Genomic DNA, 27451 nt, shown 5'->3' on the forward strand with positions numbered 1-27451 from the left:
AACACGTCCACTTCCATATTTTTCAACAGAAATACATCCTCTGCTTCATTCTTCTTCAGAAATGTATGAAAATTTTTCCGATAACGATCAATCAATGGTTACTGTCAACGCATCGGATTTCATGGCAGCCACCAACTACAGATCTACAGCTTCTAGTTCTTCTTCATCTTTCGAGGACACGGCCAACCCATCCATCAAAACATCAACAAATCAAAGAAATTATGATGAAATTACTACTAAAAATAACAAAAAAGAACATGATTCTGATGTCACTCTTGGGTCCAATACAATTATTGTGACAAGGAATTTGGCTTTGTTATGTTTTCTTGTTTTTGTCACAATTGGCATAATTGGAATAAGATAAGACACTTTTCAAATGAATTTTCTTTTTTCGCATTGATTTGCTTTCGATTTGCGTTGAAATTAAACGAGTAATATTATTTATACATAACAACTACTGAAATGTTTTCAGCACTAAAGTATCATAAACTTCATCAGCATTAACGCTTATTTGCCACATAAGCCATTTTTAAGTTTTTGTAAAATATTGTACAAAGCTGCACTTGTTTCTTCGTAATTTTTGCAACAAAAATGTTGAATAAATATTTTGTGCAAACAAAAATAACTTGCGTAAGCATTGCTATTATTATTTGGGGATAGTTCGAATTTGTAATGATTTGAGTACACTATTGCCTTCCACAATCCAATCTTAATTCAGTTTTTGCTTAAAAAATCTATCAGAATATCAGTAAATATAAAAAAGGGCCATCTCAAAGTTTAGTCTCTGTCTAGGCTAGTGTTGATCAATCACATTACTCAGGCAAATGCTCTTGAAAATGTCTTTAAACATTGGGTATGACTTATACACACAAAAGAGAACACATTATAAATGCGGTTTCTAAGGCTGGATGATTTTAGTGTTGGCAGCTAAAGTGCTTTGTTAGATATTCATTAAGAGATTCCTACCCACACTAACCTCTTCATAACAGAAAGTAGACCTGTAATTTTACTAGTGTTTGCTCATGTAAAGACTTAATTTTTTTTTTGACATTATTATTTTAAAATATTTTTTATCTTCAAAATAAATAGCTTTTCATACTCAGTAGCGGATTGAGATGAACACGAATGAAGCAGTCGCTTTAAACTTTCTTAGTTAGTTTACGCGGTTTTCGATTTTACATGCATTTAGTCTGCCTATCGAGAAAGAGAGTATACTTTTGAAAAGGTTTTCGTAGCTTGTATATTTACTTTTTCCTCATCTACAGATGCATCTCGACAACAGATGTTCTACCGAAAGCTGTAAGTGTTCCCAAAGTGGTGTTGGAAAACGTTTCGAATTTCGTTTGAACAAAAATGGAAATTTGAAAGCTTTATTGGTTTTAACACTTCGTCATAGTTTTCGATACGCACTGCCGACGACTTACAGTAATTTTCAACAACTAAAAAGAATAGGCCTGATGAGAAAAAGAAGGTTAACTTTTGCAAAGATATGGCCCACCATGTATCGCACAATATTGTGCTGGTTAGTGTGACGACATCATATCATTTTATTTTATTAGTTTTCAAAAGCGTATAGATATCTATATCTTACAAAAACAACATGATAGGGAAATTATGCAATAAAAAACTTTTCCTACAATTTATATTTTATCATATCATATAACAATCATCAGATTGCATTCCTATAGAGTTTTATAGTCTATAGTAAAATGGCTGGTTCTGTACATACGCAGTACCTTTCTTAAGAAGGAACACTGACAGAGTAAAAGCATTATTATCAACACATGTACAAACAACAAGATAATTCTATGGTGAAAATTTCAGCAGCAAAACTGAACATATTTTTGTACAACAACTGTAGCACATGCCAATGCATCTCAACACTCGTCTATTAATGCTGCATGATCTCGTAAATAAACTTGTGAAAATGAAATAATTAAATAAAGATGCCTAAAAATAGAAAAGTTTTACAATAAATAAAACATAAATTTTTCTTGGTTTATACTAAAAATTACCAATGCTGGTTTAAAAAATTAAATATTTTTTTTTTATTTCCCAGAAAACAAGTTTTAGCAGGTGAATTATTACAACCTATATTTCTTGTATATCAACTTCTTAAATTAAAATAATAAACATTTTTATAAACCAACACTTGCAACACAGCATGTTAGCCCCATTAGCTCAGTGGTTGCGCACCTGGCTAAAGATCACGCGGCGCTGGTTCGACTCTTGGGGTGTGCGCTTGAGCAACGCATTTCAGGACTGCATTCCATTCTAGTGAATGGAATAATTCCCCGGCAACAACACTTCAACAATCGGAAAACTTCACTTTGCCAATTTCGGTAACCGCCCTGTGTCAAGAGCCTCTACAAGTAAGTGAAACTACTAGGAATAACCAATCAAGGCTTTGTCAGTCAAAATACAAAGCTTTAAAACCAACCAACCATGTAAAGTTAGACAAAAATTGTTTAGCTTGAACTACGAAAATGCCTTATTGTATTAAAGTTTAATCATTTTCATGAGTATACTAACAATTTACTTAAAAAGGTTTTTCCATAAGATTTTCAACGCTTACTTTTTCTTTTTTTTAGAAAAATGCTATTTTGTTTGCAGCCTAGGCCCATGTGTTAGGCAGACCAACCTATAATACCGCCACCGAATTTCAGTTGAGTAACACAGAGTGGGATAACAATTTTGTATAAAAGTAGCCGCATGTTTTGCATGAACTGTGAGTATTCGAGCAATGAAATGTTTAAGCAAGTCGAAAGGGTTTGCTACTCAGTTATCTGTTAACTGTAAACACTTCATACATTTTGTCGCGTCTTTATAAAGTGAGATAATTACAGACATTTTGGACGTAATATCCATGGTTCAGAGATAAATTGCCTACTGTAGATTAACTAAAATAGTTTTTTGTGTTCGTTTCTCTTTAGCATTCCTTCTCGAATGCAGAAACGCAAATGAAAGCATATCACATAAATCATATGAATCATATGAATCATATGAACCATATGAAGCACTATTGTGAGAAATGAAATGCTTGATGGGTCAACTGCTCGATGCTTTCAAAATTGGCCTTTACGTGAAATAGCACAATTTTCAAGCAATAAAATACCTATAAAGGTTTTTTGCTCGTATTTTGCAAGGTACAAAGGAACTTTACTCAATACCACACTTGCACTATTTACGCTCTAGTGCTCCGCTTGGCGGCAACCATAAAATAATCTGATAACCGCAAGGTGATGTAGTGGCTTTACTTGTAGATCGCATATTCAATGGATGACAAATTGAAATGTGAAAATAATTACGAGTGAAGAATATCAACTGTTTTAAGTAAAGTAATAACTTTAAAAATAGTCAAGTTATATCAACAGCTTTCTGTTTTCTAATAATCCAGAGACTTGGATACGAGGCGAGTAATCGCCCTCCCCCTCAAAGTTTTATCACGCTCCCCAAAAATGGGTTTTTAATATCATTACAACGTTTTAATGACATTGTATTGTATGTTGAATGACATTTCATAAATGTTTGGCTGCATTCAGTTGCTATACTTTTAAACAATCCTTTCACTTTTTCAAATATTTCACCCCCAACATTAGCTGCAGCCCAGCTTAAACTTTATTTTAGCTACTTCACTGCTATAAACCGTTGAAAAGCATTCGAGTTTGAAAATATTGTTTTTGAGTATTGGTTAGTTATACGTAGGGCTATATGGTAATATGAAATCTTCAAATCTGTTATGATTTTTGTGTTTGCAGACTCTCTCCATCATTCATTGTGCAAACAACGCAACTAAACGAATGTGAATGGTTTCTACGCATATTTCACTTGCTGTAAGCTTATAACTATGCAAGAGGAAAGTATCCAGAATTTTTATGGAAAAGGTAATCCCTAATGCGTTGAAAATGATTTATTATTAAAGAAAAAGGAGATACAAGTTTGATTGCGTTGGCATAAGCTATGTACAGTACGTATCAACTGAAAATCAACGCATGTCTGCAATAGAATTTGGGCGTAGTAAACACATGTTGTTATTATTACTCCTTTAAAGTAAAAAATGACCTGGAAAAATAGTTGCAATTAACTGTTCTTGTGAGGCTTATTTTGCTGACAAATACAGTTTTAAAAATATCGATAAACTTTATTGCACATTTCAAGTAAACACAGTTTTCAACTTTTATTAGTCTGAGCACTCGCAACCACGTAATGTTTTACGTAAGTACTTTTACGTTTTTACTTTTACGTCTTTTGTACGTACATAACGTTTTACGTACGTACTTGACGTTTTTACTTTTACGTTTTTTGTACGTACGTAACGTTTTCATTTAGCTCGGCATAGTATTCAAAAATATGCTAAAACATTTATCATAAAAAAGCATAATATGAAGATACTCTAACATTAAACTCGAGTAAAAATGAAAAGGTTCAATGGTTGCACGTTGTATTACTGTTACACAAACAAATACTTATTAGTTTAAAGTTTTTTGTAAGGCACAGTAACCAAATTATCGCTTGGCATTTATAAAATAAAATCATTATCAAAAGGAATAAAATAATGGCTTCATGAATTGTTTAGAAAATGCATTAATCTGACATAAGGTTACAGAGTTTATCACAAATTTTGTGTCATTAAAAATGCAATTAATACCCTCCGTTTGATATTAAGCATCAATCAAGATTATAAAGCAAAGTAGAATGGGCAAAGAATTAGATTGAGAGCCCGGATGATGAACAGCAATGGTCTACTACGTGATAGGACATAAAAATGTGATTATTTTCGGAGCATTAAAGGTTAGAACATGGCTACAACATTGCAACTTTATGACGGGCTGCATTTGAAATGTATCACATTGTTAAAGAAAACAAAAGATTTGGAGGAATGTAAGATTTTTGCGAGATGCAAAAGTATTATATGAAATATAAAAGCTGCCTGTGACTTTGATATACTTTTTTAAATACACATTCAAGGTCGACTTGTACTGTATGTACAACTTCATTAAAGATATATGAATTAACTTTGGACATGTTGTTGTTAATGAAACAAAAGTGGCAAAGTTTGACATATAATTGCTGACAACGTTGCAGTCACTGTTGCACAAATAAACATAATGAAGACACAAAATATGCTCAAACGGGAACATCTATTACTCGTGTAACAATGAGACTGAACGATGAACATATGCAGTCTAACGCAGTGCAACTACAAATAATTATATCGAAAAGTTAATAAGTTGTACAGTCTTGAATTTGAACTTTTGTCAACAACACAAAAGCACCAAGTGTAATAGATTAAGAAAGCTAGGTAATTATAAAGCAATAGACGAGTGGTAAAATCCTGTAATACAGTAAGTCAGTTCAAAAGGTTTCTAAAATTTTCTCTGATCTTTTATTCCAGGGTATTGTTATTAAGTGTATAATGCAACTGACAACGTAGATGCAGAAATGGAACAAAAACTTTTCTGTGACCGTCTACAACGTTTTCTAGTTAATTAAAAGTCAATTGCAAAGTTGTTAAAGGACGAAGATTTTATTCCTGCTCTACCCAGTATCAAGTAAAAGCTGTTTGAAAGTGACCTTTTGTAGAAGACTTATCGCAATTAAATGGGCGCTGTAAATGATTCAGCCATTACAAGAGCTTCCGTCAAAATCGAGCTTGTGACTGAATCAGTAAATAAAGGCCACAATCGTGAAATCACTTCATTCTTACCATATGTCATGACCAGGTGAAACTATTTTGTGCCAGACATATCTACTGTAATTGAAACCAACACTGTGAGAACATAAATACCAATTTCATGTTTGTGTTGCAAAAGATTCCTATCAAGTAGCAATGATTACTGAAATAATCACTACCAAATCAAATTTTGTGCATAAGCCTACTATGCTTGTTAAAGCACATTATAGTGCTCTTTTGTTGTATTTAATAATTTCAACACAGCAATATACTGTAGTAGTATATGAAAGTAGACCAATAACTCCACATTGCTTCAGTTGTCGAAATAGTTACAGCACCAATATTACTAAAGTCGACGTTCAAAAATTAAACGAAATGGCTTAGGCATGGTAGTTTTAAAACGAAAATATATATGTAAGACAAATTAAAATCAGTACAAAACTTGAACTGCTTTACTGTCCTAATTTGAGCTTTACTTCTTGAAGCTTGGAATTTATATGAAAATTTATATGAAAAGAGTTTTATCTAATTTCAAAGAATTCTTGAAATGCCTTGGAAAGAATCAAATTTCATTACATCTTCTTGATATCAGCCGGCACCTTTGTTGCAGTTTCATGTTCAGATCAGCCTTCGCTTTTACGTTACGTGATAACTGTGAATGGAAGAATCTTCTTTCATCAGAATGTGACTTTACAAACTGGATTGCTGTTCTGTTGGAAAGACCTGAAGTTTCCGGACAGTTCTGTTACTCCGTCTTCAGAGCGTGTTGATCGTAAAATTCGAAACTGAAAAGATCATAATACCATGTAACAAAAAATCTGTGTCAAACTTATACTCTAAAATAAACTGTATTTTAATGTAAACATAACTTATCGGTTTTGTAATGAAATATTTGCTTTAAAAATTTAAAAAAAAAAACTTTCGATATGCTATTCTAGTATGAATTTGAAGGAATATGTTTTGTTAGGAATTACGACAATACAGTAAACCTTTGTACTTAATTTATAATGAAATTGTGCTGAAAATTATTGCTCAACTATTACGACATCAGTCATTTACTCTTGAAATTCAAAGCAACCTTCTTCATAAGTTTGAACAATTATTGTTTTCTTGACTCACCTGTGCAAATGAGAGTTGAATTGGATGAGGAAACACAGTCCAAAGGACATCTGCAGTGCATGGAGGATGAGGAAGCGAGCCATGGTATCTAAAGGCATTCCTCAAGATTGATCGATGTGTGTGTCCTTGTGATGAAGAATCTCGCAACAATCTGCAGACACAGAAGAATTAAATAATTATACTTTTAATTAATTTGATTTTTAAATAATCATACTAAATAATCATACTTTTATTAAATAATTATATTATTAAATATAATTATTTAATAAAATATTTAAATTATTAAATAGTTTAAATATTTATTAAATAATTTATTAAATAATCATATATATCTTTATTAAATAATCATACTTTTAATTAATTTGATTTTTAAACAGATCGATTTTAAAGAATTTGACAATCATGATTGTAGATCACATAGCTGACATCTACTAATAGAAAAGTATACAGCAATAACATGTGAAAAAAAGATATTTTCGCATATAGTTGGGAATACTTACTGTCTGATGCCACTTTTGAATGCTGGAATTACGTCAGTCAGCCCTGTCTCTTGTACATTGTTGACAGATTTCATTAAATCCGCCCAAAATTGATTTGATTGAAAATCTCGTTCCTACGGAAAGAAAAATCAGACATTTAAGGTTTTACATTGATAACAAAGTTGTTACAGGAATTAAAACTTCTGTGAATCAAAACACACCGGAGAGAAAATTTTGTCTAAGTACAAAATTAACGTAAAAGTTCGTTTTACAAGCTTGAAAAAATGTGAGTTAGTTTTGCTTTACGTGAAAATATTTTTCTAGCCTATTTATTTCTACAATTGCTTCAAAAAGTCACACGCAGCTTGTCAGACGTTTTAATGCTATATTCTTAAAACAAATGATCAAATGTGAATAAAAAAGCACAGTAACAGTACAATACTTTTAACGGGAACATAAAAAATAGTATTTACAAAATCCTAGGCTTCATATTTCATAAATATGCAAATGAACTCTCACCTCTAGCATAAAAGCAAATGCATGGAGTTTCCCACTTAAATCACTGCGTTTGTGAAATACTTGCAACTGTGGAAAGAAAATTGCTGTTAAAAATGCGTGACTTAAAAAATAAGATAGCCTACCATACTTTAACTTGTATGAAACACTTACATCAAACATAGTTACTATTTATCTAAAAACTTATTGAGATCATCAGATTGTTGTTTTTCAGATTTAAATTAATAAAAATTGTAACCTTTAGTTTTGAGAAACGTTATAAAAGTGGAATAAACTTATTGTATTTACTTCTCCTGTTCTTTTAAATCCTCCAATAGCGTGTTCAGATCCATATTTCCCTTCTTTGCCCCACTTCAAGATCATATGGTCAACGTAGAACCGCTCCAAGCTTCCGTAGAATGAAGTCCACATTGAGTTTGGAGGAGAAACAGTTATCTTAACTGCGCGGAAAAATTAAGTGTTATGTCAATGCAATTGGAAGGTGACAGTTAAAATTAAAAGAGAAGTTTGTAGTATTTTTTTAAACCACATACAATTTTAATTCTAACATTTTCACAAAGAAACAATATTATCTTACTGAATCTCCCAGTGTTTTCCACAATCCATTTTGAGTTGGGACGAGTTCTCCATCCTTTAATCAAGCGATGTGATTGTGCACATTCAGGAGTAGTGCCTGATAAGGCCAAACTGGTTGGAGACTGATTCAACTTCTTGCAAGCCGGATAGAGTTCGTGCCAGTTACTAGGAGGAGCTACAAAAAGGAAGGTTTTGTTTTTACTTGTATCAAAAACAATTGACAAATTGTACAAACAATGGAAACGATTTTTATCTTATCTGTTTTTTTTGAAAAGATAGACATAATTTTACCTAATTCATCGTTTGAAAGGTATTTTGTAGATCACATAATGAGGTTAAGCAACTTTATAAAAAAAATTGCGGTTTTGTTTTTATAAAACTATAGAAAAAGAGTTTTTTCAAGAAAATTTCTTTCATGGTTACTTAATGAAGCAAAACCAGCAAAGGTTCAAAGAGTCATATAATGATGATCGAAGTCAACTCAAGTCCATGTTAATGTTTTGCCTACGGCGTTGAAGTCGGTACATTGTTTTTGAGAGAACAAAAATTATCTTCACTATTAATACCCGGCTTTGCCAAATTTATACAGAACAAGCACGACTAAAATAGACTACGTCAATGTCAAAGAATTAGGTTTTTAGTTCCATCGCAAGTTTGAACAACAGCTAATTGAATCAACCTTCTCAAACGTTTTTCGTTTTCAACAAGGCTTCGTGCCCTGAATATTTAACTTACTTGCGTGGTTGTTGTTTTCGTATCCCCAGTTTAAAGATGGCTTCAGGTCTGTAAACAAAATATATAAGTTATAAAAAGTGCTAGCTTGTTACCGCGTCTTGAAATTACCAAAAAAATATAATAGGTTATATGCTATACAATAATATTTAATATAAATAATGATAATCATAATATTTACACTACATAATATAAATATCTTCATATAATATCATTTCAAATAATAATGAAATGCAGCAACTTACGAACATAAACTGTTTTGATTTTAAACTATTTACAGTCTTATTTAGGCATGTTCATTGGCCATTAAAAAATAGCATTGTAAAGACATCCTGGTTCTGACGTTATTTTCAATATAGTCTACTGTAAGTTTGATGTTATTTGCTTCCTACAGTTATGCATTGCTCTTTGTTCTACTTACCCCTTTCGCAAATAAAATATCTTTTACTCCGGCACGAAATATCAATCCACTTTCCAACTTTGTAGTCAGCAAATGTTGTGTTTATCATCAGCAGTTGCATGCAGTCCTTATCGACTTTAGGCGATTTACCTGGTTCGTACCGGACCCAATTTCTGTAGTTCTTCATCTGTGAACACAAAAAAAACCTTTCCTTGTTATTTTCACCCAAAGTTAGTTCTTCTTCAAGCATCACACAATTCAGCGAAAACATTTTGGAATGCTTACATCATGTGCTTTTGTTTATATTATTTTATTTGCAAAGCTGTTCTACGAAAAGCGATGTATTCTCAATTATAGTTTTAAAAATGCAACTTTAATCCTATGTGTTGGCTTGTCACTGTTTATAGTTTTCTTCATTCGTTCGTACCGGCTATATTTGTCCAAAGTTGCACACGTATTTTTAAGTCAACTTTGCTATGCGTGGTAGAAACTTTACTTAACAGTAAATAAAGTTTGATACAAGTCAAAACAAAGTGATGTGCCGTTTTTATGTATTTTTAAACATTTTATTTAAGTAAAATAACGTTAAAATACCGAAATATAATCACAACTCTAAGGATCTTTTTCGAAAACAAAAACGTTTTTGAATTTTAAAAAATATGGAGCAACTGTCTTGTTCCTTGAATCGGCCATTGTGGAAACTCAAACTAAATTTGGCTTTATTGTCATGCACGATTGGCCGATTAAAAAAACAAAAATGCATTTTTTAAATTTTTTTGATGCTTATTTTAAAATAAATATATTTTTAATTCGAGCAGCCTTAGCCACGTTTTTGAGCATTCATCATTTTTAAATATCATTTTCTCATTGAAAAGACTTTTTAGCAATTTTCCACAGTTGCAAAGAATTTGTGAAATTCTTGTGAAAAAAATCATTTTTTTTTGATTTTTACTGCTTTGGCGCGGTTACAAAGTATCTATCTTTAATAGCCTATTACAATATAAGAATTTTATTTGATATTAAATAATATTTTAGTACGTTGTTATTCCTCGAAAACATGCAGCGCTTTCAGCAATATCAACTGATAAATTTGTACGTCACGTAACAACCTGCCTCAGGTTATGTACCTGGTTAGGAACACCCTGTAATGGCATGTTTTAAGAGATTTTCTAATGGCTAAAATAACACTGACGGAAAGTGAATTTATCATTTAAAGTCAATTTAACAGTCGAATTGTTCAGCGCGTTATCCTTGTAAGTAAAAATAAAAATATTGCGTTCAAGTGGACGAGCTTTGCAAAATTTTCGCCTGCCTGTTGATAATAAATCTGAAAAAAAATGAGCCCCTTTTAATGCTGCCTGTAATTTTTGTTCTTTGAGTAGGTTTATTTAATTATCTTAAACGGGGGCATTTTCTCTTTGAATATTCTCGTTAGTGGCAATTAAACCGTAATCTAGCTTGCAATGTGGATATGTTCGGTATTAATTGATTTTTAGCTCAATTTAATCTTTTTTACTGAGCAATTTGTACTTCCAAAAATAAATTAAAAATCTTGATTAGCTGCTTCACAGTTTCAGCTGCTTTTTTGGGTGTTATCTTTTAATGTTGGACACAAACTTTCTCTTTGAATTACTACGCTTGAAAGAGAACAATTTGATAAACCGATACAAATTTGACTTTGGAAAATAAACTTACTGGTTTTCCGTCTTGCCACAACCATTTTCCCTCCGTTTCCGCATCCGTTGCTCCAACATAGTATCCGGCAGAAAACCTTCCAGAACCAATCCAGTCCTTCTTCCGATAATTTGTGGAAATTGAGATCATTTCTTGGAGGCAGTGCTGGTCTTCTGCGTTCTAAAGATAACATAGATTTGTTTCAATCAGCTGTATTTAAAAAAATGGTCATAGAATAAGTGGATCAAATTCAAATTTGAAAATGTGTCTGAGGATAAAAAGTCTTCGCTCGATAGAGGATAAATGTTTTACCCAGCTGCAACTTTTGAAAAACACATAGTGTAATAATATACGTAGATATGTTAGTGCCTCAGGGTATTATAAACACATTTCACTTCTAGAAATGTCGTTTCTGACGCACGTTAGGTACAAGGCTGTGTGTTAAGTGAAGAAATTATTTGGATATATTTACAAATTCTGTGAAATGTTATAAGTTTTGTCGCCCAATAATATTTGACTCATTTAATCACAGAAAATTTCGAAATGAAACAACTGGTTAAACAAATTGAAGTCAAGCGATATTTATTTGATCAAAAAAATTGATAATAAAATGCATCAAATGCTTTCATTGTCTGGCTAAAGCAGACACATTTTTATGCGTCATAAAAAGGGTTTTCAATTTTGAGTTCATCGTATAAAAATTCTCCTTGTTGAAAGATCCTGCCTCAATGAATACACTCCCATAGACGCGAAGCTAACTTACACAATTGGCAGAATTGTTTGGCAAACATTACTTTGCAAAATACGAAATAAAAGCTAAAGCATATGAGGTTTGACGCAGCTACATGCTAACCAACGAAACGTATCTTTTTGTAGTTCAATTTTGACTCTTTTTAGTTTTTATGTCCCTTTATGTTTTGGCCAAGTTGTAGAACAATCAATGCATATGTTTTTGACCAAACAACCTAGAACAAGGATATGGCCATGAAACTTATCCATAAACATTAATCTAGCCTTCTGAAAACAAACAAAATAAGTCCAAGTATATGAAATGTATTGAGCAGCAACATGAAACCTGATCCAACAAATTGTGACGACCTTTGAAATATTTTCCCGACTTGGTCATGGAGATAGGCAGATACAAAGTTATGCTATTTGATAACAGCTAACATGATAAAGGTACATTTTTCAAAATTCAATTTCACGAAGCCAATTGGGTATTGCTGCGACAAAGTTGGTATTTGATAATGGCAGCATTGAATGCATCCAACACAAGTTCAAACGCGAAATAATAAACATGCACTTTTTCAAAGCAATGATATATGAGAATGACTACATTTGGATAGGAATTGAACAAAAAGTTAGTTTGCAACACACGCTAAAACTTATCTAAAACAGCTGGCATCAAGCTCATGCTTCTGACCCAAAGCAACATGATCACATTGTGAAGCAGCTATTTTACTAACGAGAATGGGTAACCACTGTATACAACCGCTTTCATTCACCAACTACGCTTAATCAATTGACTTATTTAGCAAGTTATTTACCAAAGAAAGACTTAATTCACGTTACCCTGACAGCAAAATCCATCACTTTTGTATTGATTTAACGTCTGCAGACGTGAAATCAATGCAAAATGACGGATCTTGCTGTCAGTGTACAAATATTGTAATTTAATGTTGTGGCAATACTCACTTGAATTGTAACAAGTTTTCCTGACTCGCCGCTGTGCCATTGTTGTCCCCACGCTTTGCATTTCATCACTGCTTGTTTGTACGTTGTTTTTTCGTTGAATAAACGTATTTCTTTGTTGCCAATTACGTTGTGAGTTCTTCGATAGCATTCTGGAAGAAAAACAAAACTTAGCGTTAAATTAGTGATCAAATTTGATAAAAAAAGCATACATGGAAATATTTTTAAAGAATAAATAGGCTAAATTAAATGTGAATTGTAATATCATGCGTAATTTTCAATTCACATTGTAAACATGTTTTAGCACCAATGCAAATAATTTTATATCTATACCATTTCCTTAGTTTTACACTAAAAAGCACTTTTTTGTTGAAATACGAAACCATTTTTTTATTTTATTTTTATAAACAGTTTGATATCTCACCTCGTCCAAATACTTTATCTGCCAATATTGTAGCAAAAAAGACGATATAGAATATTGGAACTTGCATTTTGGTGTTATCAATGGATAAATCTCGAGGTTGGCTTTAGAGTACCGCTTAGTCACTTGTGATTCACTGAACCTGTTTCTATCTTATATATCACGCAACTGCGACTGCAGACAAGCAAAAATAGCCTTTTTTTAAATTTTCTGCACGACCTAGAATATCGCCTAAAAGCTCGTTTTTCTAAGAGTGGTATAATCCAGAAGTAAGACAGTCAGCGAAAGTGCGGTTTGCATGTGAAATAGTTTATTAATTTTACCACTTCAAATTAATTTGCAAATTATTTAAAAAAAATTGTGTGTCGTAACAAAATTCCACTGCTACACTTGTTGCGTGGTCACGACTTCAACAACTTTAGAGTACACCCGGATCAAATGATCATTTGGAATGAAAAAAATTACCATTTTGCTCTGATTGACTCATTGACCTTATAGCAGCAAAACCAAAGCAATCGAAACAATTGACGAAATGTAAAAGCTATTCTTGAAATCATCAAAACATTCAAAGAGGTTTGAAAGCTTTCCAAAGTTATCAATAGTTAACGGTCACGATCCCGGTTTTAAATTTAACAAAATTTATAATTAATCAGCCAGTTGTTTAGGCAACAGAACTTTTGGACATGTACTTATTCTACATTGATAACATTTCTTATAAAAACAGATTTTCTCGTTGTGAAAATAACTTGATCCAATGTGATTCTACTTGCTTTTATGTTTAAACATCGTGAGGACAGAGATATATTTAGTTCTTTACATTGCTAAATATACATTCGAATTATATATGATTACAAACCAAGCCAAACAATTATACAGAGTTCCCACTCCTGCGAATTAGAATGCATTGCCAAGAAAATGTAAACTAGGTCAATTCGAGCATAGACTGAAATAAAAGTTAATTTAAATTAAAAAAAATTATTAATTCATATTTTCATTTCAATAAACTGTTATTTGATCACCAAGTTCTTCGTATGGACCAATCTTATTTTCTTTTATGCCAATGCGTTCACAGTTGCCAATTGTGCGAAAAAAAACTCCAAATGCTTAATTATTTGGATAAAGCAACAAGAGCAAAGAAAAACAGTCTATTACGTTGATAAATGTCACCAGACGATTAACTTTTCTGCACGGTCATAACTGATTTGACTAGGCTATTTAATTTAAAATTTTTTTTTTTGCAAATTACCAAATTTTAACTGCAAGCCAAAAGTGTAATTATATTATTAAACACAGAACAAAGGCTAAAACCTCAAACAAAACACCATAGCAGTCAATTTTTGTTGCCATTTTCGGTGCATTAATATAGAAAATAATACACACATAACCTTATGTCCTACATTTTGTTGTAGCAGCAGACAGTGGTTGCATATTCTTATTTCATTAAAGGGCAACTTTATCACGCATAGTGAAGTGAATTACATCATGTTTCTGTTTTGAAATTGTTATATCATCTCTTAACTTACTGATTCTACATCAGCATGGTTAGACGTTGAATTGTTTTAAAACTCATCAATATGAAGTGGTTGTCTGTTTGTATCCTACTGAAGTTAGACGAAGTTTCCTACAGTATGTCGCTTACAGTTTGCAATTCATTGACTTTTGACTTAAGACCGATGTTTTTTGCATTATAGGCTGCCTTAAACCACCACATTGAATAACATTTCATTACAGGTGGGATTATGTTACTACATCGTATGGTAGGTTTACTTTAGTCCATTTCTTCAGCCAAGGTTCGATCGAACCCCCGGGTTCGAAGGTGTCGATAGGGTTAGGCAGAAGTTTTCAAATTATAAAAGTTCAGCTAGGGTTTGATCAAACTATTATACTAAAATGTCAAACATCTTTCTATGATAAAGCAGATAAATAGTTATTTTTTTTGCAATAACTAAACTTCAATTTTGAGTTGAACTGGCATATGCTTTTAAAATTTTAAATTCGTGGTTCGGAAATAATTATGTCTGTAGAATTGCCACCCCCATTTTACAGTATTAAATCGCTTCACTTTTGTGATGCAACAATTAACAACCCCGCCATCTAGTCTGAATTCATCACTACTATTTCAGAGCAAGACGCCACGCAGAAGACGATGTTGTGCAAGAGGAGTAGCATAATCCTACTGATTGGCTCAGCTAAGCGACAAGTTTCTGTTTATTTTATTGAGCCTTACTCTACTTATTCCTTGCTGAGCCGCTGATGTTTGTAAAACATGTTTTATGATTTGTTTCTCAGTGATGCGACGTAGTTTGGAACGAACCACACTTTCATGTGAAATCACGGCTACATACGGATTACCATTTCTGAACAAACCCTGAATCTCTCAGGTTATTGCCAAAAAAACAAGAACAAAAGTGATATTAACACAATATGTCATTATTAATATTTGTGTTAATTGATTGATTTTTGGATGTTGCTTGAATTTCTTTTTATTGTTGTTTTCATGTTGCAACTTTTGACAGCTCTAAAGTAATTCCTTACAAGTTGCATAGCCGAGTGGTAATAGCGCTGGTTCAACATTTGATAGGGTGCCGGTTGGATACCATTCAAGAGCATGCGGCTATGTTTGATTGGTTGGTTTTGATTCTTTATCCTCGGACTGACAAAGCCTTGATTGGTTATTCCTGGTAGTTTCACATACTTGTAGAGGCTCTTGACTCAGGGCCGGTTACCGAGATTGGCAGAGTGAAATTTTCCGATTGTTGAATTTTTGTTGCTGGGAAATTACTGTATTCCATTCACTAGGTGCCGCTGAATGAAGTCCTGAAATGCGTTGCTCAAGCGCACACCCGGAGAGTCAAACTTGCGCCGCGTGATCATGAGCCGGCGCGTAACCACTGAGATAACGGGGCTATGTCTTTGGCAAGACACTTGTTGTCAATTGCGGAGTGGCACCAAGGCACTTATTGTCGATTGCGACTACAGCCCTTGATTTTTCTCATGATTATGAACAGTACGCCGCTCTAGAGAGAGAAATATCTACAACCCTTCTCCGGACCATGGCCTGCTGTCGGCTGCGTAGCCGAGTGGTGAGAACGTCTGCACGACGTTCCAAGGGAAGTGGACTCGACACCGCTCCAGAGCACGCTGCTGTGTCTTGGCAAAGAAACGTAATAGTATGCCAAAAATAATAGAAACAGCTGACTCGAAAATTTATGAACATTCGCTGCTTCCTGTTGTCTGTTGTATCGCAGTGTTCAGTACTGTATGTTGTCGCAATGGACGTAAAATAAAACATGATTAATATTATTATTACTGAATTGAACTGAAAGTAATTTTTGGTTAAAAACAAATGAATAACGACAACGCTATATTCAGGTGCAAAGCCAAGGGACGATTTCAAGAGCAAGTAGCTTATCGGCCAATTGTAATAGCAGATACGCAACAGACGTCAAAAATCTGACATTTCCATCAAAAACTTGGCCAGTAGATTACGATCATTTGAATTAGATACACTCCTACTCCTAGTTTAAGCCAGGGGCGAAGTAAGCAAGCAGCTTTAGAAAGGACGATTTTAACCAAATACAACGATTTGAAAGTTTATATTCATCAGGCCTTGAAAATGCACTGACTTTTCTGTGGTTAAGGGAGGCGATTGATCCAATTACCTCCCCTTGGATCCGCCCTGGCTTAAACACAATCCTGAGGATATGACAGCACCTACTGTAAATATCTAGAGATATGTAATAAATAGCTAATTAAATGTGCAACAAACGTTTATGCTATTCCAAATACACCCCTATGATTAAATATAGAAATAATATCTTTCCCTAATACTGTTGTACCACAAACAATTTTACAGACTCTTCAAAAAGGCTAGTCCCTTATGGGTTAAAGAAAAGACGTTAAACTCCATTTGTTTATTAAATACATGAACTTCATTTTTAAAGTGATTAAATGGTAGAGAAAGTTTAATGGCCATCACTGAAAGAAATTATGTATAAGAAAAGATCTTTTCTTATTTTAACTAGTCTTATGTCACAGGTATACACTGCCACACCTTATAAATGCAAACGCCATTTGCAATTGTCGATAATTTAGGAACATTACAAAGTTTGAAAGAATGCAACAATTGAGGTTCAAAAAGAAGGAGAAAAGTTTCTTTATTGATGACTACGCACTTCTAAAATTGTTAAAGTATTTTATGTAAATCCCATCTTCAAATATGTTTCATGAAACAATTCTTTTAGACCTAAGTTATTTAAACTTTTGAGATAAAGTGTTTATCAGTAAAATCCAAGCAGAGACTTCACAGAAAGAGAAACAATGAGCGACCTAATCAAAAATTTACAACTGTTTATTGCGTAAGGCTACAAATAGGTGTAGTCTATTTGATGAATGCAGGGTGTGTCATTGCCCTCAAATCTTTTACATTGTTCCAAGTTTGGGCAAGCTTTATAAAAGTTTAGATAAGTAGGCTAGCCTAATTTCTTTTCAGCTTACTTTATCCTGCAAATTTTATGACATTTCCTGTAATTGTTTTGTTAAAAAATCACTTTTTTGTTTCACAGAAAAACAAAAACTTTTGTCCATGAGAAATTTTCTCTCTCAAATTTATTTTTGTTTTAAATTTAACTTCTTTGCATAAACCATTTTGACTTTGTTACAAAATCAGTAGTAGGCCTAGCCTACTCTTATGACACAAATTTACAATTTTTACAAGTGGAAGTAAAAAGTATAAATTGCTACAATATCAGTGAAGTAGGACTAGTAGACCTACAGCTATAGGGTAACAGGTGTAGTAACAGGTAACAGGTTATTACCTATCTAAAACTTTTAGTAGTCCTCATCTTTTTCTGTTCTTTGAATGAAGTAAGCCTCACCTGACTTTTTTGACCCTGTGGTTTTTCCTGTGGTTTTCTGTCAGTGGCGTGTGGCCTACGGTTAGGCCTACCATTTTTTGGGTGTTTACATTTAAAAAAAATTTCAAACACATGCGAAGATGGTACAATCGTTAATGATGTGGTTTGCGGTCTGTTTCTCGGCACTACATTTACAGGAGGAGGAAGAAGCCGTTTCTCATTGATGCATGGTTGAGAGTCAGGCTTAATTGTTCCTGCGCACGCTTCATCTAATTTGATTGATTGAATGATTGATTGATTGAATCTTTATCCTCGGACTGGGAAAGCTTCTTGCAGAGCTTAATCCTGGTAGTTTCGCATACTTGTAGAGGCTTTGAATCACTGACGCAGGCCCGGTCACCGAGATTGACAGAGTGAAGTTTCCGATTGTTGAAGTCTTGTTGCCGGGAACTATTCCATCCATTAGATGCCGCTGATTGGAGAGCAGTCCTTAACATGCGTTGCTCAAGCGCACACCCCGAGAGTCGAACCAGCGCCGCTTGATCTTGAAGCTTCTTCGTTCCAGAAATGAAGCGCTTTACCTTGCGGAAAGGCGCCTTCTCAAAGGTAGAGCCAGTGTTGTTTCACTGTTTACTTTCAATCACTTCAGTTGTTTGTTAATGCCGTCTGGATGACTGAGATCTTTTGGTGTTGATATTGTTTGGTGTTTGTAAAGAACTATTTTTAATCCTTAAAAAAAAAAGCAAATAAACTTCAAAAAGTTGTGCGTTGAAGGAAGTTTTAGAAAAGGATAGGGAGACTTATAATACAAGCTTCCTAAATTTGAAAATCTTCTTAGGCAACCTGGAGGGACGATCCAGAGAGGAAAAACACAACACCCGTTTAATGATGGTTGAGGGGTAGGCTACCTGCGCCTGTCTTTATACTGTAGTTTCAACTTCATGCCGATAGGGTGGGTATCAGCGTCGGGATGACACTTGAATTCTGGAGTCTGGTGATACTTGATGACTTCCATTCAGAATTCCATTTATGGTTCGCCCAATTAGCCGCAGAAATAGCCTACCAACATCATTAATTAGAAGTTAAGCGACTGGCACGAATTGTTGTCTTGATTTCAGTAAGTGAAGAAGATGGTTGGGCTCCAATGCCAGAATGGAGAGACAAAATGGATTCTTTCCGACGAAGCTAGAAGAAAGATTTTCAGAAGGCTTTTGCAGCAGTAAAAGCAGGCTGCGCTTTGAAGCTTACGGCGAAAGCTTGCGGTATTTCACCTCGAACATTAGGCTACAACGACACAGAGATGGAAAAGTGGAAAAACCTGGGTGTGTTAGTTTAGGTAGGTTCCGGTCAGGTAATCCCTATGAGTACAAGATTAAGCTTGTTTCAAAAATGTAGTCTATGGAGAAAGCATTGTTTGACCTTACAACGAAAGACCTCCATCGCCTTGCATATGACTAATTGACTATGCCACCCAGATGGGCGTCAAACATAGATTTAACACGGAAACAAAAATGGCTGGTCCAAATTGGCTTAGTGGATTTAAGTCTCGCCTCCCGGAACTGGCGATCCGTAAACCTGAAGCCACAAACACAACACCCGTTTAATGATGGTTGAGGGGTAGGCTACCTGCGCCTGTCTTTATACTGTAGTTTCAACTTCGTGCCGATAGGGTGGGTATCGGCGTCGGGATAACACTTGAATTCTGGAGTCTGGTGATACTTGATGACTTCCATTCAGAATTCCATTTATGGTTCGCCCAATTAGCCGCAGAGATAGCCTGCCAACATTTGTTTTTTGACTATGCCACCCAGATGGGCGTCAAACATAGATTTAACACGGAAACAAAAATGGCTGGTCCAAATTGGCTTAGTGGATTTACGTCTCGCCGCCAGGAGCTGGCGATCCGTAAACCTGAAGCCACAAATAGGCTACCACCACAGAAGTGGGATTTAATAAACCACAAGTGAAGGAATTTTTCAATATTAACAGCTGATGTGTGCTAACTAACTTCCAATATAGCCCAAAGCGTGTCTGGAACATGGGTGAAACAGGGATAACCAACGTACAAAATAATACTTTCACCCCTTCTCACCCATGAAGAAGTGCTCACTGCAACCAATCAATCAATCAAGAAGTAGGCTACCCACTGCAATCAATGTGGAGATAATATTGTATGAAAACCATTGAACTGTTTCAAAAAAAGAAATTGTTATCAGTTGCACAAAAATTTTGCATTATGTAAAGTGCTTAGCTTGACATAATAATTAGTGATGGACTTGAGGCAACATTTAGGGTTATGAAGCCTTGCACTACGTATCTGCCCAAGTTAATCAAAATTTGGATTTCCGTAGAAGTTTGAGTGATAAGTTTTTAGTTTAAAATTGAAGTTACTTTTTAAATATTTTTTTTATGACCACAGAAGGATTTCATCAGCCTAACTTATTTTTTCAAGATTTTTTTAGTGTTGTGTAGTATTTTAGAAAAATGTCAAAACACATTTTACCTCACATTTTTATAAACAGTGATATAGGTTAATTTATTTGTTAGCTCCTTGAATGAGCAATAGGTTTGTTTCAGAATAGCCTTAATTGAATTGCAATATTTTTATAGTTTTTTAGAAGTTCAGAAAACATTTCTACCCTTAAATCCTACGCATCTAATGCCTCGGTAAGTTAATTAAATGGGCTTGAGCGAGCGAAGCAAGCGAGAAAGTTTGCAAAGCAGGAGAAAAATTGCATATTTTTAAAAATTTTATGTGGAAGGAGAGGAGCACTGGAGCACTTTTTATGTGGAAGTGTTCCCCTCTGGATCTGCTACTAAACTCCACTAAGTGCAAGTCAATCGTCATGAGTAGCTAATATTTACAATAATTGAAAAATGATGTATACAAAAGAAATCATTTGGAACAACTCAGATTTAAGCACTAAATATATGCTACAAATAAAACAAAAAATTAAATTGTTGATTGCTTAAAAACAAGAGCAAGCAGAAAGAAACTAATTGCAGATTTGGAATCAACATTCCAAACTCATACAAAATCCCTTAAAAAATCTCATGCAACAAAAAATCAAAAAAACAGTTGACTAGTATATTATAAAATAGTCCATTTTTATTTAGTTTTCTCTAACACATCCTAGAAACTAGGACTACTGCAGGCTTATGATTTAGGAATGAACAAATACAATGCAAAAAAAGATTTTTGAAGTATGAATGTGTCATCATGAGGTAGCCTAAAGCGCCACCTATATACTATTTACCCTAGCCACGGGGTATAAGAAGCCCCTTTGAATAAACATACATTATTTTTCTTTAAATGTAAATGGTGCAGCCATAGGCTACAACTAAATGCTTTTAATTCGGTAGCATTTCTTACGCTGTTTAACATAAAAATTCTTTATTTTGCAAAAGAATGTGGTGCGTTATTCTGCTTTGTCCGGGAGGCTTTTTACCCCAGTCTACACAGTTTAAATTTTATAAAGGAATTCAAGGGTTAGTGTTTATCCCAGCCAGCAAATCCAACTGACGCCCAATGAACATTCAAGCGGGCAACTGGGCTTGTGGGCATAACATTTGCGGTGTTTATGGGCCACAAATGTGTTAACATGTCTAATAATTTTTCATGTCAGTTTAAGTAATTGCCCAAAACAAGCTCAATCTCTTAACTTCAACTGCTTATTAATTTTTTTAGTTTAAAAAAGAAAGCAGGAAATATGAAGGCTAATGTGGGTTGAACCTGGGTAGCCCAGTTGTAAGTTATAATCATTCAAATATGGATAGTAGGTAGGTTGCCCAATATTAGAAAATATTTTCACAAAACAAAAATATTTGTAGGCTATTGGCTGTATAAAAACACTTTTGTCAGTGTTGTTTTCATACTGTCAATACTTATAGCAAGGTTTAATGTGAAATTTCAAGTGTGTTCAATCTGGGGAGCCCATATTCGCACAACAACATTTTACATTCCATTATTTCAGAAGAATAGTAATTTAATGCATTACTTTTTACAATGGCAACATAGGTATTTGACCGCATTTTTGGGTAGGCACTTTAAGGTACCCCATTGTCCGAAGGACATGCAGTAGCAAAGGACAGTAACGCAATCATGCGTGACGTAGGACAGTAAAGCAATCATGCGTAATCATGCGTAACTTTCTCAGATCCCTTTCCTCCTCCATTCCCCTAGCAACCGGTAACTCTTCCATCACCAGGAAATCAGTAAGGCTTGTATTTAAAGTACGCTTAGGTTTAGGTCGTAGCAGTGCTTCACTATTTTCAATTTCATGATCATGTTCTTCTTTAGCTATCTGATCATACAACTTGTTGCATTCCTGCAGAAGCGTATTATAATTAGCCTATCCAGTATCCATCCTCACTACGTAGTAGGCCTAACTGAATCACGCTTCATGAGGAAGCGTAAAGGCAGAATACGCAAAGTATTCCATGGCAAAAACAGCAGTTATAAACTGCAAGTCAGCAAGTATAGAAGCATACCTACAACACAAATGCTAAAATGGTTGCGTTCGTAGGCTACTTTAATAACGCTTAGTGGCTGGCAGTCAACTGCACAGTATTCTGGAGACTAATCGGCTATCACACTGCTTAGCTCAGTTGAAAACTGGTGTAGGCCTACTCTGGATCTCATGGCTGTTGACAGAATTTCTCGCGCCCGGTACCAGGGGCGGATCCAGGTATTCACGTTAGGGGGGGCGATGTCATTGACATTCAGACAAGTGATCAGCCAGGCACAAACAACGACGGGGGTCCCCCCTAGAAAATTTAGATCGAATGTGATGCGTTGAAAGCATTTCGAACACAAAGTATGAGAAATTGAAATTCTATCACTTAAAAAATCTTCAACAATGCTGTTGTTTAACAAAGGGAGGGATGAAGAGCTGATATGCCTTTGCCATGTCAAGTTGAAGCCTGAGCAACCTAGCCGCATTTATAGTTGAGACTGAAGGTTGCACTCTTGATCAGTAGCGTAGCCAGGAATTTTGAAAGGGAGGGGAGGGTTTGACGACCTAGCGGCGGGGGGTCTGGGGATCCTCCCCCAGAAAATTTTGAAAAATTACATTGAATTTGGTGCATTCTGAGAGCACTTTCAACAAAAATGTGGGTATGAATATTCCTGTAAAATGGTGTTGTCCGGTGGCATAGCGAAAGGATAAGATCATATTTTCTTCGGCATTTTTCAGAAATAAAGCTATAAGTCTCTATGTTTTCTTGTTACTAATTCCTGGCTGAGATGTTTGAATGTTTGGTGTTGGAAAAACTCGCTCTTTTAATGCAGTTTGTATAAAATTAGGCAATTTTTTTTAGACTGAAAGCATCATTCTCATTATCGTGACGTCACACGCGTGCCAAAGGGGGGGTTGTAACCCCCAACCCCCCCCCCTCCTTGGCACGCCACTGCTCTTGATTGTTTTACGGCAATTTAAAAATTGACCTCGGAAAGATAATAACAGGTAATTCTGTTTTCCCAATATTGATACAAACATTGAAGTTATTATTTTGAGGTTTTATTCCTCTGACAAGTTTTGAATTGTTATAAAGAGCAATGAGGAAAGGTTATGCATACACTCAACATAATGAGTAACAAAAGTGGGGGCCAGGTCAAAACACTGGGTCATGCTCCACCCCGTAGAATCGCCACTATAGGCTAGGTATCGATTGTAAATTTTTATTTTGGACCAGCAAAACACTACAATTTGTACAATAGAATGGCAGTTAAACATAATTAAATGACGACCAAAAGATATAGTCCTCCTTAAAACGTGTCATGCACGGTCGCTGCACCAGACAAAAAAAAAACTAACAATAACAGAAACAACTATTTCTGTGGACTTCACAAATAAAACGAAAATAAAAAGCTACTTTGCCGGTACGGGTAATACTAACAGGTGTCGTACCTTTGACTACAACACTAAGTCAAGTCTACGGTTTCTACAGTGGCTAATCGACTTATCACGGAGTCTGTGTCAATTAAAATGTCCCGATGCTGGTATAGTAAGGCCAATCCATTCAGTCTTGCCTCGCCGATGTTGTTCCTCAGCCAGGTTTTCAACGACCGAAGAGATGAAAAGCTTCTTTCGGCTGATGCTACGCTGACTGGCAAGGTTAATAGTATTTTTAGAAGAGAGTCTACGATTGTGTACACATTTTCATCACACAATTGTAAAGCTTCTTCCGCAGTCATCGGTAAGACTGCAGCAGTCGCCGGAACAGTTTTGTTTTCCCACTTCTCCTTCCATAGTTGGATCTCTAAACCTAGAGCAGATTCCACATTATATATATGAGGTAACAAGCCATTGTAGGCATTGCAAATGACTTTTGTCAATGCTATTGGGTCGGTACTTAAGCAATTTCGTGGTAGCAATGATGTTAGGTGTCAAGATGCTGAAGTCTCATTGAAAAAAATTGAGCTTTGCTGTTTCTAGATGCAATTTCAAGGTAGAATTTCAATGGTTTTAGTTCCACGTCTGACCGTCAAAGTTGCCAATAACTTGCTCTGTCAACCAACTTATCTAGGCTAAGGGATTTATCGCTATGCTCTACAGTGCCGGCAAAAAGTTTAGAAACTTTTTAAATTTTAGTAATTTCGTTCGGTAATTAGACTCTGCGACGAAATAATAGCCTTACACTATGTTATTATTGTAGCCTACCCTAGCCTAACCTAATCTTTGAACATGGCGAAAGACTTATTCAGCATTGCTTTCGATATGTTGTTTTCCAAATCGTATACATACAAATGAAGAATAAAGCTACTTTCTTGGGTTTTAGGGGGGGCGATCGCCCCAATCGCCCCCCTCTGGATCCGCCCCTGCCCGGTACCAATTTATTTTCGGGCCCCCTTCATCGACAATGTTATGAATATAAGAGTTGTATGGTATGCAAACTTTATTGATGTCGTTTAGCATGGTCATTTAACAAATCTTGCGCAATCTTAAAATTTTTTGAACTTCAAAACTGACTTTCTTTATTCAGAAGGTGCTTTTTTGAACTTTTATTTGTCACATGGCGCTAGAGTATTAGGCTACTTCCCAATTCCATTGATGTATCACTGGTCATTCTAGACTCACCAGAAGAGAATTTACAGCAATAGTAGTTTTCAATTTTTCAATTTGCTTTGGACAAAGTTGTTGGGCCTCGGTCAAACCATGGACTTCTAAATAGTAGCATCTGGACTGGAAACTCAGTGGGCAACATGAGGCCAAACAGTTGGTACAACAATTGGCCAACAGGGTTAGTTACTTGGCTGTTGGTCCACTGTTGGCCAATTGTTGTACCAACTGTTTGGCCTCATGTTGCCCACTGAGTTTCCAGTCCAGATGCTACTATTTAGAAGTCCATGGGTCAAACATTTGCTGATTGCTGCAATCTGAAAAGCGGTTTTTGGTCAAATTTTTAGTGCAGAAATAGGGATAGCAATCTTCTTAACTGTGCCATTTCAGTTTTTGAGTTTGAACAAATATTAGCCTGTTTATTTTGTAGTTCGTGTTTTGGGTAGGCTAATATTCGTGGTTAGGGAAATCACTTTACTAGACTAAATTCTTATTTTACTGTTTGGTGGCTGAAGTGGCTATTTTACCACCAGAAGGCTGAAGTGGGCCCGGTACCCAGAAGGGGCCCCGGTACTTTACCATCTGACAGCTGAAATGGCTGTTTTTACCTCTGACGGCAATTCTTTTAGATGTGATTATAATAACATCTTGATAATGTTTGAAGTCGCGGGGAATTTTTTAAATCCGGGGCCCTTAAATATTCCGGGTCCAGGTTCAAAAGTACCACCTAGACCCCCCTGTCAACGCCCCTGCTGGATCTAACCAGCAATAAATGTCGAGTCTGTCTGTTCAACCCAACATTCGACCACACCATTAAGCACACAATTTTTACAATTAAACAACACAAGCAAATCGGGTATAAAACTAAAAAGTCAGCGAACAGAGCTAATTAACATCATTTTTCCCAGGGAGGCCAGCTTCCCTCTTAGTTACGGGCCTGGTTGAAGTTGCAGATAGATGCAGCATGGGGGAAGAGGACGTCGAGATTTGAAGAGCTGGGTGCTTTGAAGGTTCGATTTTAGGACCATCTGGTTCATCTGGTTGAGGAGTTGGTTATCCCTATTGACATAGCTTGTAAAACTTTCCTATGTAGGCTACGTAATATTCCCTACGCAGTCCAGCTGGGGCAATGTCTGATAGCACCATCGGAAAGTCAGTGGGAGTTGGAAGCAGGCAACCGGTGCTTATTCTCATGGTGGTGTTTGGTGATGGAACGATTGCACCCTGGTAGGCTACCTATATGCGCGTCCGATTGACGACAATGGTACTGTGGGGGAGGGTGACTAGTCCTCACACCCGTTGGTCGACATTGCCTTACATGCGAGAGTGATGGGAGCTCCCGATATTCGGTTTGCTCAGCGAAGCAATGCGACCCTTGTGTTCTGCCAGAAACAACTTAGGTTTGTGGTAGCCTACCAAAATAGAGCAAAATCCCGAAAGCGGATTAAGCAGTTTCGTGCCCCATCAACTAGGCCAGCGTTTATCAACCTGGGAGTCGCGACCCCCAAGGGGGTCGCGAAGGTCATTTCAAGGGGGTCACAAAGATATTCATAAAAAAATTTCGAAAGCTCAAAAATGTCTAGATAAATGAAAAATCTTTGCAGCAATCACTTTAGTATGCATTTGTGGCGTCCGAGAGCTAATTTTCTCTGACGCAACGCGCGTCACTGTGACGTCATGTCGTATTCCAGAATCCTCCTTCCCAATCAACAAATACCGCGTACTTTCGGAATGCAGTCTTGTAATTAATCTTTGCATTGCGCCTGAATTGCAGTACCACTGTATTTCATCGACTAGTGAATCCACCGTTGTATTACGTTAGATGATCGTATGTAGAATTGGCAATGCCTGTGGATGCGCCTCTCCAATTTAAACTAGAGTTCTTTTTAAGCAACTGCAACCATGATCCTTCACTAGAAGAGACGGCTATATTAGACTTTACTATAGGCTACTGTTCGAGACGATTCGAGGATTATTTAACTCAGACTCGCTACTATTCTATTTGTAATCAGGGTGCAGTCGTAAACGAAGTTTCTTTTCCCCAAATTTGAAGTTCTTTTTATTGTGATGAAGTTCCTGATGTAGTAGGGGAAGGTCTTGACCTATGAACCGGGTTTACTCATGATCCACCCCCTTCAAAAAAAATTCTGTTGCACTCTAGCGTCAACTTGTACCATTTCTGAACGTGCTAATGCCTCAGAAGGTTTCTTGGAAATTTTTGGGTTAGAGCTGAAAGGCGTTTTCCAGTTGT

At 35.4% G+C, this 27451-nt stretch overlaps 1 protein-coding gene across 1 annotated transcript; it reads right to left on the reverse strand.

The window, feature by feature from the left end:
* Positions 1-4120: 4120 nt before the first annotated feature.
* On the reverse strand, positions 4121-13353 carry LOC145779058 (carbonic anhydrase 3-like). The gene is made up of 11 exons (XM_082590659.1): positions 13287-13353; positions 12866-13014; positions 11192-11350; positions 9518-9683; positions 9100-9147; positions 8366-8539; positions 8077-8228; positions 7792-7857; positions 7294-7406; positions 6794-6944; positions 4121-6459 (listed from the first exon to the last, which is right to left on the reverse strand). The coding sequence occupies exons 1-11, from the start codon at positions 13351-13353 to the stop codon at positions 6352-6354; spliced, it is 1353 nt and encodes a 450-aa protein (XP_082446785.1). The 3' UTR covers positions 4121-6351.
* Positions 13354-27451: the final 14098 nt, after the last annotated feature.

Source organism: Aplidium turbinatum, chromosome 1 (genome assembly GCF_918807975.1).
Source record: "Aplidium turbinatum chromosome 1, kaAplTurb1.1, whole genome shotgun sequence".
Taxonomy (NCBI): domain Eukaryota; kingdom Metazoa; phylum Chordata; class Ascidiacea; order Aplousobranchia; family Polyclinidae; genus Aplidium; species Aplidium turbinatum.

Coding starts and splice junctions, on each gene's coding strand:
- LOC145779058 (XM_082590659.1), bottom strand. CDS start 13,353: ATGCAAGTTCCAATATTCTATATCGTCTTTTTTGCTACAATATTGGCA. Junction 13,015..13,286: donor AGATAAAGTATTTGGACGAG/GTGAGATATCAA, acceptor TTTTTCTTCCAG/AATGCTATCGAAGAACTCAC. Junction 7,407..7,791: donor CATTTGCTTTTATGCTAGAG/GTGAGAGTTCAT, acceptor TTCTTTCCGTAG/GAACGAGATTTTCAATCAAA.